This window comes from Apteryx mantelli, chromosome 8 (assembly GCF_036417845.1).
Source record: "Apteryx mantelli isolate bAptMan1 chromosome 8, bAptMan1.hap1, whole genome shotgun sequence".
In the NCBI taxonomy this organism is placed as follows: Eukaryota; Metazoa; Chordata; class Aves; order Apterygiformes; family Apterygidae; genus Apteryx; species Apteryx mantelli.
Window position 1 is genome coordinate 13,549,488 of NC_089985.1, and position 19,019 is coordinate 13,568,506.

At 40.4% G+C, this 19,019-nt stretch overlaps 1 protein-coding gene across 4 annotated transcripts in view; it reads left to right on the top strand.

Annotated features, from left to right (window-relative positions):
- DNM3 (dynamin 3) overlaps window positions 1-19,019 on the top strand; it is a 194,806-nt gene that overhangs the window by 166,085 nt on the left and 9,702 nt on the right. For all 4 annotated transcript variants that reach the window (XM_067300695.1, XM_067300694.1, XM_067300693.1 and 1 more), the window contains 3 exons: window positions 1,528-1,692; window positions 6,813-7,039; window positions 8,288-8,524. In XM_067300695.1, the coding sequence (XP_067156796.1) occupies window positions 1,528-1,692; window positions 6,813-7,039; window positions 8,288-8,524 (629 nt within the window). The remainder of the gene's footprint in view (window positions 1-1,527; window positions 1,693-6,812; window positions 7,040-8,287; window positions 8,525-19,019) is intronic.

Below are 19,019 nucleotides of genomic sequence, written 5' to 3' on the forward strand. Positions count from 1 at the left end.
ATGAATGAGGTTCACTCCATCGTGAGACTTATTACCGCTTAGGAACTGATACAGATTGTATTTTCTGGAGAAGGGGAATGGTATGGTGTAGCTGCTTGAGACCAAGGTCTCCAAGGTGACTGTCATTTTTGACATCTCAGTTGTGTTGACATGCTGTAGTACAGTATTTGTGCGATTCAGATGTGGGTTGTCCACGTGCTAAAAATCAAGGTCTTTTAAAGCGTCTCAGTTTGGGCATTGCAAATTGGAGGCACTCAGGATTTAGAAATATCAGCCAATTTAGAAGTCTTCATTTGACACCTACTCATCCTGCAGCCAGTGTATAAAAAGTATAGTTTTTTATATTAATTTGATATCCTAGAGAAGAGCTGTAACAGAATACCTTCATATACCACCTACTTCAACTGCTCAGGGAAACTGTAAAGCACTAGGGATTTGCAAATTTTAGCTAAATGCTATAATCTAAATGGAGTTGTGCTAATATTGATAAGTCTAGCTGGCATATAACTAGTTCTTGTTAATAGGTTATTCATCTTTTGCAGGTAATTTCTGTTTCCTCATGTTATGTTTTTAGCTACCAACAGAACAGGTTTAGATTTTGTGCTAGTATGGCTTAATTCGTTTTCCTAATTTTCGGGGAGAAATACTGTAGGTTGGAGTCTGGGGAACTTTCCAGGTTGAATTCCATTCTTTTGGAGTCTTTGAGCCTGAGAAAGCAGTTTGTTTTTTGCCAAAAGGATTTTTTTTTCTTTTGTTAAGTTTTCTTGTTTTTAAACACTCCAGACTGTGAAGTAAAGTACATACCTTTTAGCTTCCAGTTAAAGTATGTGGTATTTTCTTTAATTAGGTCAGCTATTTACATACAAATAAGTTATTTCTGTCCGATGAAAGAGAGATCTCTAATATGTAAACCAGCCTGTGTTATGCTGAGCCATGAGCACTGGAACCAAAGATGCTTTTACTGTTATCCATCATAAATCCTTTGTTTATAGAGGTGCTATTCACATCTAACAAGTTTGGGGCTGAACTGCTGAGTTTGTCACAACTGAATCAGCCTTAAGTAACAAGGATGGTTTTTTACGCATAGGAGGGTCAAATTCAAAATCCAGATTTACAGTGCTGCTCAGTGCTTGCATGAGTCAGGCTGGCTGAATCTCAGTGGTAAGAGATTTGGAAATAAGTAATGCACCAAGTGGTCTGAAATAATTTCTTGGGCTTTTGTTTACCTTCACACACCTGTGTCCCAAAACTTTCTTTGATATAAAATTCCAAGTTTGTGCAGAAATATATAATGTACTTTCTGAAAATACTCACATGTCTTATATTACATTAACCTCTAAAAGCCCAGATTTCATGATGCTAAACACTAATGTTAAACAGGCCGGTGCTTCATATTTTAACCTCCAGGCGTTCTCTGTATGAATTATGTTGCTGGATTACTACAACGTAAGTCCAGATTTATTCCCGATATGTTTCCAGTTTTCAGCATTCTGAAAGACTTGACTTTTCCTTTTTGCTTCTCTGTAGACTGAAAATGATGAGAATGGCCAAGCAGACAATTTTTCAATGGACCCCCAGTTGGAGAGACAGGTGGAGACAATTCGCAACCTTGTGGACTCCTACATGTCTATTATCAACAAGTGTATCCGAGATTTGATACCGAAAACCATCATGCACCTTATGATCAATAACGTAAGTAACAAGGTTCAAAATTACTTTTACTTGTCTGTCAAATCTCTGACTTTCATAGAAACACACCTCTTGAATGTAGCGGTGACAGCAGCATGTAGCAAAGAGGGGAACAGGCTCCTAAAATTTCGCGCTCTAAAACAAAATATTCCAATCTTCTGTAATAGCGCTAACAAAATTCTGCAGCTTTCTAAAAGGCTGGTGCAGTGCTTTGTGTCCTTACTCCAGAATGCTACAGTGCTTTCAATATAAGATTGAATTGGCTTATGTCGTAATCAGTATGTAAATTGTTATTTAAAGGTAGGATACTTTCCTTCCGTCTGCTTTTGATGTCACAGGACCAGTTGGGGTTGGGAGCTCCATCTAGGCAGTTTGTGTGAGCAGCAGAGCAGAGTTGTGCTCCTTCATTTTCAGTCTGCAGCCCTTTGTGTTGGGTTCTTAAGGCAGTTGTTATTTTGTTTGGATTTCTTTATTTTTGCAGATTATCATTTTTTAAGGAAAAAATCTAGAAGCCTTGGGCAGTATTGTTTAGATAAGCAGGTGTAGTTGTTTGATTTATTGTGTGTGTCTTTCTTTGATCTGAAGGTTATTTGATTAAGGGAATAGCTTGCGATATCATTGTTTTTCCACTGCGCTAGGATCTCAGCCTTCACTTCCTGGCAGAGTTCCGAATAGACCGTGTTGAACCAGGTTTGCTATTACTGCCATATAAATTAATAATGGAAAGCACAACTTCTGTTAGTTCTGGATGACACCTTTTCTGTAGCCTGTTAAGTCATCAAACAAATCAGTTGTTATGAATACAATACACTGTAAAGCAAATCTGATTAGAAAGTAGCATTTACTTTTGACTCAGAGCCACCTTTAGCTTTGGACTGATGGATCTCATTTAACCCTGTGGAATTTGTGTTATACTTAAGAATTTTAGGCAGTTGGATAGGAAATTTCAATAGGATTTCCTCATACATACAATACAAGCAAAATTTTCACACAAGGGCAAGACAAATTCTGTTAACTCCTTTAGGTTTAAGGAAGTCAGACTCCAGATTATGCTCTAGTCATGGGTGAGTTTTTGCAAAAGAGCATGGGAACAATGGAAATACCTTTTTTTCCCTGAAATCAGCAGTGATTTTTAATTCTTATGGTGGGCCTGTTCCCTTTGCTCTTTCCAGATCACAGCTGGCAACTTGCTTCTTAGACTTAGCACAACTTCAGTGCCTTTTGAACAGGCTGTTTTTCAGCTCACATTTTGTAAAACGCAGAGTTCGGTGAGCAGTTCCTTTTGAAAGTTTACATTAAATTTTCTGCCACTCACATCCTCATATGGAATAGTTTAAGGGTCTCTGAAGTGCGTGCTTTACTCAGAAGTAGAATACTGTAATGTTTTGTACTTTCAATCTCATCAGAATAGTTTAAGGGTCTCTGAAGTGCATGCTTTACTCAGAAGCAGGATACTGTAATGTTTTGTACTTTCAATCTCATCAGCTGTTCCATTAGTAAAGCCTGCCACGCTAGGTGACAGTGGCACACAGTAACAGCATACTTTTAACATGATCTTCCTTTCAAGTGATCTCATAATGTATAGCCTGTGTTTGGACTTGCTAGTGTTAACTAAGACCTATAGCGCAACCCTAGAATTTAAATTTGTGCCAAAGAATCAAAGCTTTTTAAAAGACTGTGAAGAATGAGACTAAAAAATTAATGTGCTTGTTTCTGTGCAGCATGGGCAGTATAATACCGTGTTAAAAAACAGTAGCTAAGATACGAATTTAAAAAATCAACGCTGTTTAAAAGAGAAATAAAGGCTTCAGTTAAGGCTGCTGAGCCAAGCCAAAAGGTTCTGCAAACACCCGGAAAGCTGTGGAGCTGTGAGGGAAGGTGGGTCCTGTTAAACAGTGCACGTGTTGCAGTCTTCAAAAGTCCACCCCATCCACCAGGAGTTAAATGAAAGTAACCCCCGCCTTTAACGATCATATTCTGTACTTTCTGTTGCCCCATCACATTGCCTCCAAAACTCTAGAAACAAATTGATCCCAAGGAGTTTGTTTCCATGGCAATTGTAACCTCCCAAGTACTCCTAGAACTTCCTTTCCACTTTGTGGGCCTGTAAATGAGCACTTACAATTCAGGGGAAGTATCAGATTCAAATGTAGTGTACAGAAAATAATTAGATGCTGTCACTAAAGCATGTTTTGAGGCCTTAGCCTAGACTGTTGTATTCCAAATGTATCCCTTGTTCTTCCCTTAGGGTGGATGCTGATTACCTTAAAGAAAATATATTTACCACAAAGAACTGCATTGAGTTACCATTAGAAATTCAAACATGCACAAACAAAACACACATTTCAGAATTTGTATTTCATGGTGCCTAGATGTCACAGATTATACAAGAGGGGTGGTCTTGCAATAGACAATGTATACTCCATAAGCGGTGCTGATATTAATCTTATCTGAGTAGGCAAACTCCAAAGTAAATGTTAATAGCAAATGTAAAATCAAGGAATGAATTGTCCTTGTATTTCAGCCATTGGTGTTTGTAGTGGTCGGTCCCACTGATCATCTGGGCCGATGGCTGAAGTTTCCTTGCAAGCCCGTCTCACCCTGTTTTGGAGTGACAGGGCAGTCTTTGTGGTATTGGCATATAGGATGCTTGCTCTGGTTCAGCTTTGACTGCAGGTCTGATGTCCGTGAATGAACACATTTTAAACCATTCCTGTGATTTTGTTTCTGTTTTCTCGAAAAGAGCAAAGGCATGAATAAGTGTGACTTTCCCTTTCTTTTCCAAGCTGAAGAAAGCAGTTATTGTGGAAGATCTACTGCTATCTAGTAAAGTGCCTCTGACTATAGAAGGAAGGAGGTTGACTGAAGGACTGTCCTTAATGTAGCAGTCATCTCCTTCCAGAAGAGTTTAGGGAGTTACTTGAGTCTTGTGCAGACAGGGATCTCATGATAATTGTCACAGGCTGATTTTTTTCAAACAGATATTTGTGGTTTAACAATGCCTTTACAATCAGCCCTGGCCTTAATTTAATTTTAGGACTATTTCTTCTTCTTTTTTTGAAGTGATGCCATTAAAATGCTCACTTCATCAAGTAGAATGTGATGCTGTTTAACTATGATATCTGTTTTTAATGTGGAGTTTTTGGCAATCATAAGGAAAGTAGTGTATTCTGGCTCTTGATCAGTACCATCTACTGGAAAACAGCATGAGACTCATGGAAAATTTTTTCAGGCTTTGCTAAGAATTTGTATATCTCCTGTCATACGTGAATGGGAAATGACAGCAGAGCATAGTCAATATGGTTTTGTTCGCCTGAAAGGTCCTTCCTGGCCTCCTTTTTATTGCTAGGTGACAGTAAAGGGTCCCATGCCCATGTAGTTTGCCTGTTCCTACTGACCTTGTCTGAACACAAACATTGTCGAACTGTCAGATTTTAAATCAATTTAGTTAAACCAGCGCAACCCCCCTTGCAAATGCAGCTCAGGTTTATGTAATCAGAATCTTGGGAATGTATTATCGTTAGTATCTCCAGCTCAAATAGGCTTTATAGAGCAAAAAGCCAGATGAGAAATAGATCAGAAAAACAGCAAAAGTCTCAAATGCGAGGATTTAGCAGGTCAGCAGTTGGTCTGTTTACCACAGTCTTATTTAATCAGAGTACCTCTAGCTTTTTATCTCTCTTAATGTGGCCCAGGTTTCTATAACCAGGGCAGGCATAACAGGAAATCAATATACTAAATTAGATTACTTTGAGACTTCTCCCTTGAGTTTGAATGTGTGTGGATGGGATATTTGAATCTCTCAACTGGCAGAGATGAAAGACATGGTCTACAGTAGGGTAACTGTTGCTAAGAAAATAATTGACAGAGATGTTATGAAGTCTGAAAATTCCCATTCCCAAGGGAACTTAGTATCTGATGGCATTGGTACTGGCTGTCATTTACTGCTTAGTCAGTAACTCAGAATTGGGCCAAAATGCCAACACCTGGGAGTCATTGGGAAATGAATTATAATCATAGGTGTCACCTGGAGGCATAGATCAGTGTTGACTCCAGCCATGTCCAGTGTTTCAAAGACAAGCAAAAAAAGGCAACAGTGCATTGTGGAGCGACTGCACAAAAACACTTTGTTTTGAAACATGAAGAGTAGTCTCAGAATGTGGCTTCCTAATTGCGTTAAGCCCATCTACATGCAGGCAGCTTCTATAATGTCCCGTCTATCCTTTTTCATCTGCTCTGCCCAGCTGCATGTGCCATCCTTTCCTTGGGCCACAGCTAGCCCTCAGGCCATTGCACAGTCAGCTGGATCTGAGCTCAGCGTTTTTTAGCATTTCTCTTCTGTAGAGAGTTTTCAGCTGGATCAGTCCCTGATCTAACCTGGTACAAAGCTGCATAGCTGCTGGAATTGCCATAAACAAGGTTGTAGGAAGATGTAGCCAGAGTAAGAAGAACCTGTACCTAGATGGGCTGAAGCTGACTGTGAAACCACAGGGAGATCCTACACAGGTGTACATAGAGGGGTATTTCATTTTTGTCCTGTTGACCTCAACACATTTTAGAAGTCTGATAAGCAAATATGCAAATTCACCAACACCCTCTACCTAGTTATATATTCTAATCTCAGCATTTCCATGATCAAATGTTTGCCAGTTGACTTAGCAAAGAGCAGTGTAATTCTGGGAGCTCTTTTTTTTTCCCCTTCATGCCAAGTATTTAGAGATTAGGAGAAAGCCACTGTCACTAATGGTAACCCTGTGAGTTTTCTATACAGGGCTATGGAGAACTGAACTGACAGCTGCTGATTCAACCCCTTTTTATTAGAGGGGAGAAAATTCATGCGACTAGTATTGCCTTCTCTTTCAAGTTCATGTCATTTAACAGGCAACTTTCTTTTCCACCATGGTCTACCTGGCACTCATTATGAACACAGTAATTCCTCCTGAGCTCTGGTTTCCTTGTGTATCTTCTACACTTTCTTTTATATGATAGTATTCTTGGAGTAACAGATTAAATTTAGTTGTGCTTTGTCTCCTGGTACAGTGGTTCTCCCACTGTATTTGTTCAGTACTGTATTTTCAATGGCTAGTCTAATAATAAGGGGGTTTTTTTGTCTCATCAAATAGGTAAAAGAATTTATCAACGCAGAGCTCCTCGCTCACTTATATTCTTCTGAGGACCAAAACACTCTAATGGAGGAGTCAGCTGAACAGGCGCAGAGGCGAGATGAAATGCTACGCATGTACCAAGCTCTTAAGGAAGCTCTAGCAATCATTGGCGATATTAGCACAAGCACTGTGTCAACCCCTGCACCCCCTCCTGTAGATGATTCTTGGCTTCAGCAAGCCCGCAGGTAAGGATCTCATATGCATTTTGCAATGAAAATTAGGCCAGGCAGACGTTGTCAGCATCAGCACTTCCTTCCCTGCCCCTCTTTTTGGGCAGGTAGTCCTCCAGGTTTTTAATGACATTCATGAGGGAAATCAGAAAATCTTGCTGCTATCTAGATGATGTTTTGAGTTGCTTCAAGTACTTGAGAGATGAAGAACATGCAGATAAGCTTCTTTTCTTGCATACTGCCAAGAATCTCGGAAGCAAGCTGGACTTTAAATACCAGTGTGTTCCTTCCAGGCAAGCCATCAGCCTTCTTTCCTAATATCATGTGTTGTGTTCAAGAACATCTTCGAGGAAAGACTGCTTCTAGTTCTGGTTTCAATGAGCAGTGACCTTCCTAGAACGTGAAGAGCTTTGTGTTCTACTATACTATGCTAGCAGGAAGCCAGATCCAGAAATCCAAATGACAAGCCCCAGAGCAGATGAGGACCAGCATTCATTCTGTATGGTCCAATTTAAATGCTAATATTTTAAAAACATTTTCCCACATATACATGTTCTATGGATGTGTATGTAAATGCCTGTCTTTGAGAAGACCATCCAGTGGACTTATAGGTTAGCTGGTATTTCAGGTAGCAGCCACTTCTGTCACCAAATACTGTTTTGTTTTCTTTAGGAGTACAACTCTTTCCCTTCCCTTATTCTAGTAATCCCACCTACATCTGCAAATTAACCACAACTGTGTACCCACAAGGCTGCTACTTGCAATCCGTTAGAAGAATTCAGTGCTTCAGGCTCTGCATCCTAGAAAAACCACTTAACAAAACTTTATTAGAATTCTAATACTAAAATCCATTTTATTTACCTCATTTATGTTTATTTTTGACCATCTTAATGCATACTATCTGTGGGAAAGGTAAGTGTGTGTGTGATATCTTTACTTCAGCTGCAGGGGGAATAGTATTTGGTGGGGAGGGAAGTAGATGTTCTTGTGAACATCCAAAGTATTCCTAAATAGCCCTTTCAAATGGGATTCAAAGCTGGGAAGCAACATCCAGAAGAAACAAAAAAATGAAGGGAAAAAGAGAGTTATCAATTTAAATATGTGATGCTCATTCAGCACCTAAGTTATACTTCTCAGATTCAAGACACTATGCAAGCAATGGAAAATGTTGTCACGGATATAAGAAAATTTTTTCATTTCTGTAAAACAAACAGACAAAACTCCAAAACTTATTGAGCTTCTTAATCTCTGATATTTCACTAGATCACCTCCTCCAAGTCCCTCAACTCAGAGGAGGCCTACATTAAATAATCCCCCAACCAGACCTATATCTGGCCGAGGACCTGCTCCTGCAATCCCATCTCCAGGCCCTCAGGCGGGGGCTCCCCCAGTCCCATTCCGCCCAGGACCATTGCCTCCATTTCCGAGTGGTGGTGAAGCCCTTGGAGGACCTCCCCAGGTTCCCTCTCGGCCAACTCGGGCTCCTCCCAGCGTCCCCAGGTAAGACATCCAAACCTCCTGGTGCTGGGCATGGTTCTCTTCTTTTAGCATAACAGACTGGTTCTGTACGAAAGTCAAGTATCGTTGTTGAATAAGTATTATAACAAAGCAAAATTAAGCATTCCCTGCAGTGAGTCAAAGACATTTTGAGGAACCTATTTTTAGCACAAATAACACTTTTTGAAAAGATAGAAACTTTTTTTTCATTTAAAAAAACAGATATTTTCCAGACAGTTGATTCAAAGAAAGTAGATTCTCTTGCGTTAAGAACCACTGTTGTGTTGCATCCGTGTGAGGGGTTCGTAAAGATAAAAGTCATCTATTCCTCCACTAGAACAGTGGCACTGGGTACAATAACTCGCTTTAGTCATTCTGAGTTCTCACCAGAGGAAGTAATGGGTCTTCTGGGGGAGAACAAGAGCAAGCCCTTGTAGAATCAGCGGAACAAAGTGATCAGAGTCTGACTTTTATTCCACAGTGCAAATAATTTACAGCCAGCTGAAAACAGTCCATGGTTGACTAATGGTGTAGGTCATATAGCACAAAATGGTTGGTTAAGGAGCAGTATTTTCATGATCACATTGTTTCCTTTCCTTCCAAGGGCTTTGTATTTATCAGTACTTTTAAAAGTAGCTTTGTATATTTTATAATTTTTCTGTGTGGCATTAACTGGAGTTTGTTTTTGCAAAATATTTGAATAAAATATCCGTAAGATTTATTTTCACTATGACCTAATACTCTTAATCACTCATAAATGTGAAAAGTTCTGATTCCAAGGGCTTCAGTAACTTCCTAAATTATGAGAGGCATGGGCAGATTAGGCCACATTCAAACCAAAGGGTTTCTCCATTTTTAATGAATTTACTGTTACACTGAAATTAACAGTTTGCAAGAAATGCAGGTTAAAATAGAAGCAGAAAGAAAATGTACACATTTCCATTTTAAAAATAGCAATTGAAAATAAAACCATAATCTGCCTTTGGAGAAAAACTACTAAATGCTTTCTTTTAAATAGGCAAGATATGTCATAGCTGTTAGTAACTTAATTTTGAGGCTCGGTACTTCTATTATAATTGCTCTTTATAATATAAAGAATAAATAAATGAAGTATATCAAATGAATGAAGCATTTTTATACATTTCCTATGAAAAGTGTGTTGCATCAGCGCCCAATTATGAAATGCACTCTTTCACCTTAGTGGATATCCTAGCTCAGATTAGGACTACTGAGGAGAAACACAGATTGCCTTTCTGGGTACTAAACTTCACACTGAAAAGATGGAAGTTGAAATGCAGTCCTCTAGATGGAAGATTTTTGGTCTGAGCTGAAGGGCAGTAGCATCAGTGTTTCCACTGTGCCATCAGAGAATAAATCCACACACACGAGAGAGAGAAATGAAGTCCAGTATTTGGTCAGTTGTACTACTGGAGAGAACCATAGCTCCCAGCAGCTCTCACCTTGCCTGCCTTGCGAATGAGCATGTCTCCTTGGTCCTGCCTGGCTCTGATTTTGCATGAATCTTGCTTTCCTGAGAATGCTTGCCAGGAGCATGTCTGATGATGATCTTTTTGATGCTAAACTGATAGGTGAGATGGAGATCAGAAAGGGATTTTCTAGCTTACAAAAGCCACTTGGGTAAGCAGCCTGTGAACAGCTTAATTCAAGGCTGCCATTGATGGCATGCAAAGCAGTGGCTGATAAAGGAGGTCAGTGCTTTTAAAATGCTGTAGCTGGATATATAATTGAGTGTATGACTGCCTGACATTTTTGTGGAAGAAATGTCTGCAATACCCATCTTCTGGACTGGATCCTGGTTCTCCTTTTTTAGAGCTATGAAAGCCTCAGATATAAAAATCTCACATGCTTAAGAATGAAGGAAGGGTTTGCCTTTTTGCTGAAACTTCAGGTTTCTCCTGCTGACTAAACTCTGAGAAAGGAAATCCCAGGGAAGGGGCTGCAGGGGAAATCACCTGAGGGGGACAGTGTGGCAGGCTCTGGTGCCTATTAAAAGTTTCTTTTGAGCCTTGGAATTTCTGCTACGCTTCGTCTGGTTTTAATAACAGCCTTTGCAGGATCGTAGGAAATTGACTCAGAAAATGGGTCTGAGATATTAAAAGGAAAGAAATAGTTTTGAGGAAGAGTTCTTGTGGAAACTTGAGCTTTCTCTGTGACTTATTTTTTGTACTGAGGCTCTGTGCTCTCTCTGCTTTACCACCATTTTCTGCAATGATTCCTTGAAGTGTCAGGATTTGTCATATCTAGGGAAATAGCTTAGCTTCCTGAGAAGAAACATGTATTTTTAAAGTTGTTCTAGCTTTCCAAAGAAGCTTTCTTTGCACTCCCATCACTGTCACGTGGAGCTGAAAACCCTGATGTGCCAAAGAAATATAAGCATTCTTTTTTCATGTGTTCTGCCGCAAGATATAAAGGTCATTTTCGGGGGTAAGTTTTGAACCATCCTGTTCCGATGATAAAGACATTTTGTTTGGAGAATTTGCCGCTTTATTACTGAGATGTAGCCCCTGCCTTTAAAAAAAAATCCTTTTTTTTTCAACTTTATTAGCATTTAGTCATAGCAATTGTGCAGAAACTGAGCTCTGCATTTTCTCGCTGTTCCTCACTTACTGTACAGGGAAAGGAAAAGGGTTAGGGGAGCAGGAAATAATTTCTTCCTTGCTTCGCTCTGATTCTAAAGCTGGTTTGGGTTATGTGCTCTGACTATTTCTGTAAGGAAACAGAAACTATTTGCATGATACATGCCTCTTTTAATTAATCCCACTTGATGTGGGTGGATCTCTCCCAGCAAAGCCTGTGAGTAAAGGCCCCTGGCTTTGTTAAGGGCTTGATGCCAAAGCATATATGATTTGTGAAATATTCCCCACTGCCAGAATTTAGATTATTTCCCCTCTCTCTTAAAAGGCTGCAGTAGTATTTTAAAAGAAAATGCAGCTGTGCACTCGCTTTGGTAAGGTAGCTTTAAGCAGACACTTGAACCACTTTAGCTTGCCATGGTGTGTGTTTTCCCCCCTGTTAGGAAAGCCTGATCTTGATCAATTTTCGTTCTACTGTAGATGCTTTGACTTATGACATTTAAATGCCCTGAATGGGAATCTCAGCTTTGTCACAAGGAGAACAACTGAATTGGAACTGTTTTTCTGCTGGCAGCAGGGCCCATGGTGGCAGTGGAGGTGCGAGGGTGCTCCCCTTCTCTCTCTAGCCTGCTCTGCTGTGCTACCGTGGCTTCAGGAAGGCTTTCCCAAGGAAGGACCAAAGATTATTCCTCACTTTGTCATTAAAACGCACATGATCCCACTTGAGGTGAAACCCTGGGACCTGGTTAAACATAGGTCTCGGAGGGCTGCAATGTCTCTTCAAACAGGCAGGAAAATAAATGCTTTTGAGCACATATGTTCTCCTGCTGAGGCCTGCTGGTGCACAGTCCCTGCAGACTGAGGATGATCTTTAAATGTGAAGCAAGCAGGGGAGAGAGAATTCATATCATGCTGGTCATGAACAGCCCCATACCCTGCCTACCACCTCTTTCAGCTGTCTCCCTGCAGTTCACTTCAACGCACGGCCAGTCAGCAGGGAAGGGGGTGGCTGTGCAGCTACATTTTATTATGTCACTGAGGTTAATTACATGACCTACTGTGTTTGTAACTAATCTACGTGGTAAGCTATCGTTATGTATTCCTGCCACCCCAGTGCAGAAAAATACCTTTATTTGATAGTAATTACGGTTAGAAAATTCCAGACAAAGCCAGAAGCACTACAGAAAGTATCACTGCTTGATGTTTTCTGGTTTCCAGGCTCTGTACTCAGTTCTTTGATTGCCAAATATTGACTATTAAGTTAAAGTTTTCTGTGATGGATTTTTAGGGATCGGAGTTCTTTGGAAAGATCTAGTGAAAAGTCTAACCCTGTGCACCAAACAATAAGGGGATCCCTTGCAAAAATTGCATGTGATCCTCTGACTACAATCTGTCATAATGCATAGGCATGTAAGGCCAGAAGGGTTATCCTTCCTTACCCTGGGAATCCTCTCTCTTCTGAGAGTTTGACCTTGCAGCCTTAAAAACATGCTACTATATTTTAATGGAATATAATTAATAGTCAAATAGCCATTACATCAAACTCTTCTGGCAGGATGAACAGGTGCCCACCTTTAAAGCATTTTCATGCTGAGTTCGATGATCTCAGTCTGAACATGCAAGCTGAAGAGCACGGCACTGTCCCACAGCCATGTCAGTTTGCCTTTTTGAATGACATTCAGTGAAGGTTATAGTCAAAAAGTATAATCAGTAATTAGAAATGGTTCATGCATGCAAAGAGGCAAGAGTGTTATCAGGAGGGATTTCAAAATCCTGCTGAATTTAAAGGGGGACAATTAAGCCATTTCATGTCTGTGGTCAAAAGAACATACAGCTGTATGGAGTGCTGCAAAGCCAGAGCCCATCACAGCTGAAAATACTGCTGTTCCTTAGTCAGTATGATTCTAATTCTGCCTATCCAAGTACTCAAAAATCATGAGATTTGTGAGACTATAAATTATTCTTTCTGTGATTTCTGCCCTGGGGGAAGACACCTCTGTGTAATTTATTATCAGTCTAATTTACATTTCTTGTTCAAATGCACACACAGTAATACGTCCCTTTTGCTGCTGGCTGCTTTGAGCAGGAGATTCCATTTATTTTCTCTTATATCTTAGAAAGGAGATCTGATTTTCCCCTCCTTCGCTCCCACCTTTATCACTATTTTGTCTTTGCCTCTTTCTGCCATTCACTCACTGTCCCTTTTTTGCCCATCCTGTTTGCATCCTCTTTCACATTCTCCCTTCACTTAGTTTCCTGCCTAATACATGTCTCCCTTCCCCATATATTCCCTCCTTTCCTTCTTACCATCTTATGTTGGTTTCTTTCCAATTTATCCCTTCCCTGGCACCTTTGTAAATCTGTCTCCTGCTCCTTGCGTTTCTATCTTCTTTTAATGTTTTCCATCCAGTTTTCAAACTGCAGTATCTGGCAATCTTTCTTTACAGCAGCCTGGTGTCAGTGATTGTGATGACCATTAGAAACACTAGCTGTCTTTACTTAGGGTAACCATACTAGCTTGTGCAAAAAACAGTGGAGGAATGCTTGTCATCTTAACTAGGGTCATCTGGCGGATTCAGTCCTAATGGAAGCAACAAAATAAGTAGCATTCTGAATAAGAATGAATGTTGGAGGGGTTGGCCAGAAAGCAGGTCACAGCACATTTAAAAACATGTAAAATATCACAATACATCAACTCTTGTGGTTTCATTATAACTCTGCAATGCTGATCGTAAGAGAAATTTGGAACAGCATTTGCACAGAACTGACTCTTCAGCTGCCTAAACTGTAATGCTGTGAGAGAGATGCAGGAGTCTCCCCACTTCTGCTCCAAGAGCTTCATTGACCACTGCTCCCAAAAGGATGGTTTCTTCTACATTAGCAGTGGGGTTTTGCTCACCATATTCCTTCATATACTTCTCCTCTAGATAGCTGTCCTAAAGGTCAGATAAAACAAAGTTTATTTGATGTTGGTCATTCCAGTCTAGGTACTAAACCTATTGGCACTGAATCTAACTCCCACCAGCATCTCCTTTCATAAGCCAGAGGCAGGCTCTCCACTTTACTTCTTCAGTGGTGTAGGAATTTTCTGATAGGTTGTGATCTTCAATGTACTATGACGGTTGAGCAAATGTTTCTCAAAAGTCACTTATTTACGTGTTTTTTAGGTTTAGTCTGTTTATTATATCTCAAATAGTTTCGATTGTCTTTAATATCATTCCTGAGCTATTTTCTCCTGCCTGTTTTAAAACTTATTCAGCAAAATTTGTTTTTAAAATCAGGTGAACTAGGAAAGATCCATTTTATCAGAACTGTTGCAAGTACTTTCCCAAATCAGCAAAGTGGGTCAGGCTGGGAAATGGCTCCTCATTACTGTCTCAGTGTAGACCAATCCCACAAGATGGGGAAGGGTATGTAGAAATGATGGAGAGAAGAAGGAACCTGGGAAGAGTTCTAAGAAGTGATTCTGGGATAAAGATACTGCTGGGAGTGCAGTCAGCAAGCACAGCTGAAGCTTGCTTTGGGAGTGTCAGCTGGTGAGCTGGATGAGTGAGTAATTTATTCTGTTAGGTATTTTCAGCAAAAGCTTTTTTTGCCATCTTAGCTTTTTCTCTCTCAATATACTATTAGTAAAAGGAAGTGGTTTTTATTTTTAGCAACTCTGAACTTGAAAAAGGAAAGTAGAGTTGAACAATAGCAAATGCTGTTTGCCAGGAATACTGACAGGAACCCAAAGATATGTTTTGTCCCTACTATTTATTTAATCTCATAACAGAGTAGCTAAATAATGGTTGCCATAAAGGCTATGCAGGACTAGAGCAAGGGTGTCTAATAGGAAATTTCTTGCCATGTTTGGAAGAGTGGGCAGAATAGCAGGGCCTTTCTAGATTTCTTTATGCTGGAAGAGAAAACATATGACAGTAAATAGAAAGAAAGCAGTGTTAGTATAAGTTTTCTGAATCTGCAGGCAGCGTGAAAGGCTGTAAACTCTCCTGTCCCCTGCAAACTGTGTTGGATCATTAGTGAAAAGAAAGGCACTCAATGGTCACATTAATAACCGTGACACTGATAATCATCTTAGTGGCTGTCATCATGGATACGAATAGGTGCAAGTCCAGCTGGAGGTGACAATCAGGATGTTTGCTCCCTTCCTTACACCAAGGTAAGTAAAGAGGAGAGAGACAAAAAGACAAAGGGAGGTCAAAGAGAAAGGAGAGGCGAGTAAGAAGGAAGAACAGAGTGGGCAGAAGTAGATGTGATCTTTAAAGACAGGATACACATGATTCTTATTGACACTGAACACTGCAGTTGAACACAGAACAGTACACAGGGCTTCAACTACTATTCCAAGATAGTTTCTCCTGCTGATTTTGTGGCCCTTCAGTTGACATCATCTGCTGTGGACAGAGGAAGGAAGAGCAGCGTTGTGAACGTATGCACTCAGCACTCCTAGCTTCCTCTTCCTCCAGGCGGAATTTTGATCTTCTCAACCATCCTGACCCAGGGTTTCTGAAGGGTTGGGACAGTCCTCCACTAATGTGTTGCACACTTGCTTACTTGACATGTTCTCTGCTGAAGGGCAAACAAGAACATACGGTTTGTTAAGAATAATAGTCTTTCTTGGTTGCTCTGTTCAATTAATTTCTTTGTTTATTCAAGCTGAATTTTCCATATGACGTATAAATTCCCTAAAATGACTAACTCCAAAATGCAACACCCACATAAACATAAATATATTTGTGTGTGTTTGTGATAGAAGTTAATTTATGATGGTCATATAGAAAACCCAGCTTAAGTTGCAAAGGAATTAGTCTAGTGGAGCATATTTTACATCCCTTTCAGAGGCAATTCATATTATGAATACATAATAAGTTAAATGAGTGGAACCTCAATAATCCTAATGCTTTTGAACAGTGTTAGTATTAGAATTAATGGATATATACATTGCTGCAGTGTAGTGGTGGCTAGTGGAAGGACGCATTCTTCAGATTCACTATTACTTTTTTTTTTCTTTGACTGAAAAGGAATAATTAGGCATCAGACAAAATTGAATAATCTGGCAGTGCAGTCACACACTCTATGCATTTGTGGAGCCTGATATATATGTGTTCAGCTGGAGAGCTACTTCAGAACTGGCATTTGTCCTCAGAGAGTGTGCTGTGCCTCTCAGTCCATCTGTTCCTGACTTGCCTTACAATAGCAATCCTCTGGGCATGCTTGCTAGAAACATTTCATGTTTGACAAAATGGCATTTTCCAGTACAGAAACAAATCAGAGAAATTTTTACTCTCTTGAACCATTATGTTGGGATAAGGGACAATCTCAGACATATGTTCCCCTATTACTTTTTCCTTTCATCACCATTTAGTGCTGTTTCTCATTTCTCCCATAATCTCCTGCTCCTCCTGATTCTTGGCCATGAGTCCTCCTTTACTCCTTTTACTGTCATCATCCTTTTTCTGCTTTTCCTATTTTCATGTAACCTGTGTCACTAGTGTCAAGTCTCTTTATTCCTCTTCGTTTTCTTCTGCTGCTCAAGATACTTCTTCCTGAGTTGTCCTGGAGACTCCACAGTTCCCGTGTTGCATCTGTTCTAGTCAAGAAAGAGTTTCTAAGTACAGGTAGTAGGTAGACTACCTGATCAAACCTACAAACCATGTCTCACTTCTATTCTTTGACCATCATGGTTTACAGTAGTTTCACTCCTGGTTTGGATTTTCTGCTAAATCCAGAAGCTGATGGAGGTCTAGAGGTACCATATAAAAGATACAGAGGTTGATATAAGAACGGGGAAAAGTAGAGGATAAGTTGTGTGGGTCTCTTAGGATCTTAGTGAAACAGTGAAACCTGTATAAAAATCAAATGAGTCAAGGCATTACAGTAGTCCCAAGGAGAAGCCTAGGAAATTGGCTACCTATTCTCTGTAAATAAATCACCTGAATGAGGAAATGATATTTATTCCTTACCTAAAGAAAGCAAGTTACTCTTTAATCCCATTATTGTATGCTTCACATCCAGATTTTTATTCTCACCTAAAATTAAATCTGCCTGCAGGCAGATTTAAAACCGCTTAGAGATTTTGTTTAAATATTTTCTTGTTAAATTCTGCAAAGACAATGTAAAATATCAGGGTACTCTGAGAGAGGGAGAATAATGGACTTTTGTTTACAACTTCAAATCTATAGAAATGTATCATAAAATATGGTTATGTGCATGCCTTCTGCAAGTGTTCTCTGGTGGTCACAAGCAAACAAGAATGTAAAATGTAAGTGGAAATGAAAGCCTTTTATTTAGAAGTATGTTAGCTGCACTTTGAAAAGAGAAGCCATCTTCTTAAAGCTGGGCCTCCCATGGTAATTACAGCTGTGCTTTACTGAAAGCATATTTTGTGGACTCTGTGTGTGGAGTGATAGCACTTCTCAAAAAGCAAAAGCTTGAAGAGCTCCCATATGTTTCCGATAGAATTTTAAGTCTAGACTTGCTTTATTTAGTTTCTTTTGCTCTGCATTTGCCTACCTAAAGTTTTTAGGAGTTCTCTTAAAACTGAAAAATTAGGGTGTGCTGTTTAGGTTAAAAATAAATATAAAACTTTTCCTTTTTAAAGTTTTTTGGTGGGGGTGAGAGTTATCCTTCGTTCAAAACCCCACTGAGCTCTTCAAAGGAGGAGTCTCTGCAGCAACATCAGGGAGTTATTAAATACATACTTAGTCCACAGTTTTCATTGGTAAATTCTTTATGTCTGCTTAATGTGTGCTAGTTAGAAGAACTGATTCTTTCTGCAGACTCGTTTACTCAACCCTGGGGACCTATGATCCCCTGCCCCTTTAGCACTAACTTTTGCAAACACTGTTTCCCTTTAAAAAAAAATGGACTCAGCAGACCCTTAAAGGGGCCAGGCTGTGGGACTCGGCCCCCAAACTTGGCAACACGGTTAAAATGTTTGAGACAATAACCAAATTGGAATTACCACAGAAATGGCATTTTTATAAGAAGGAGCTTTCTATGAATCTGGACCAGCCTTTTGTAGCCTGGGAACAGCTAATGCAGCGAGTCCCCTCCCAGGCGGAGGGAATCACAGGCTGATAAAGCAGAGAAATGTGGTCCATGTTGTCTCTACCAGTATCATCTTTGGCCTCAGACTAAACATTTAGTTGGGCTTAGTCACATATTTACTCACTGACACGGCAGCTAGTGCAGAGCACAGATCTGGGGGAGGTTGTTTTTCTCCGATTTTCCTTTGCGCTGTGTCCAGAAGCGGATTGGAGCTCCCCCTGCTGCTCTTGCTCTCCGGATTACTGCAATTTAGAGGGTCTGGCAAGCGCGTTTACGTAACCTTTGCTTGCCCTTCACACTCGGAGCGCAATCGTGCTGGAATCACGCTAGGCTTCCTCAGACTTTCATTTTTCAGAAGAGCTCAGAGCAAAAAAGGAAGGTGGGACCGTGGTTTCCACGTGCTGTATTTACAAGGAGCAGCCCAGTGCTGGTTTGCTGGCCCAGTTATCCCCGGGCGACGGTTTGGATGCCCAGGCCCTCCCTGTCCCTTGGTGCTGCTGGAGCTCTTTCAGTCACTGCTGCACACACAAAGTGGGGGGAATAGGCAAGAAGCATGTGGGGTTGACCTCTCCTCCTGACTTTGCAGCTGAGATCTCAGGGCGGGGGAAGGACTGAATTGCACTCCCAGTGTAAAACTGGTCACAGAATGACTGTTCACCTTCATGGGGAAAGCTAGTGACAGGCAACTTCTGGGCTTGTCCTTTCTCTCACCTTGACTTGATCTTCAGCTTGGGCAAATTGCTTCTGTGTGCCTGGGGCTAACGAAGCCAAGGTTTCTGACCCTAGCTGGCCGTCTCGACTGCGCCCCAGCCTAGGATCCGGGAGCACAGCCTCTCTTGCTGTATTTACTG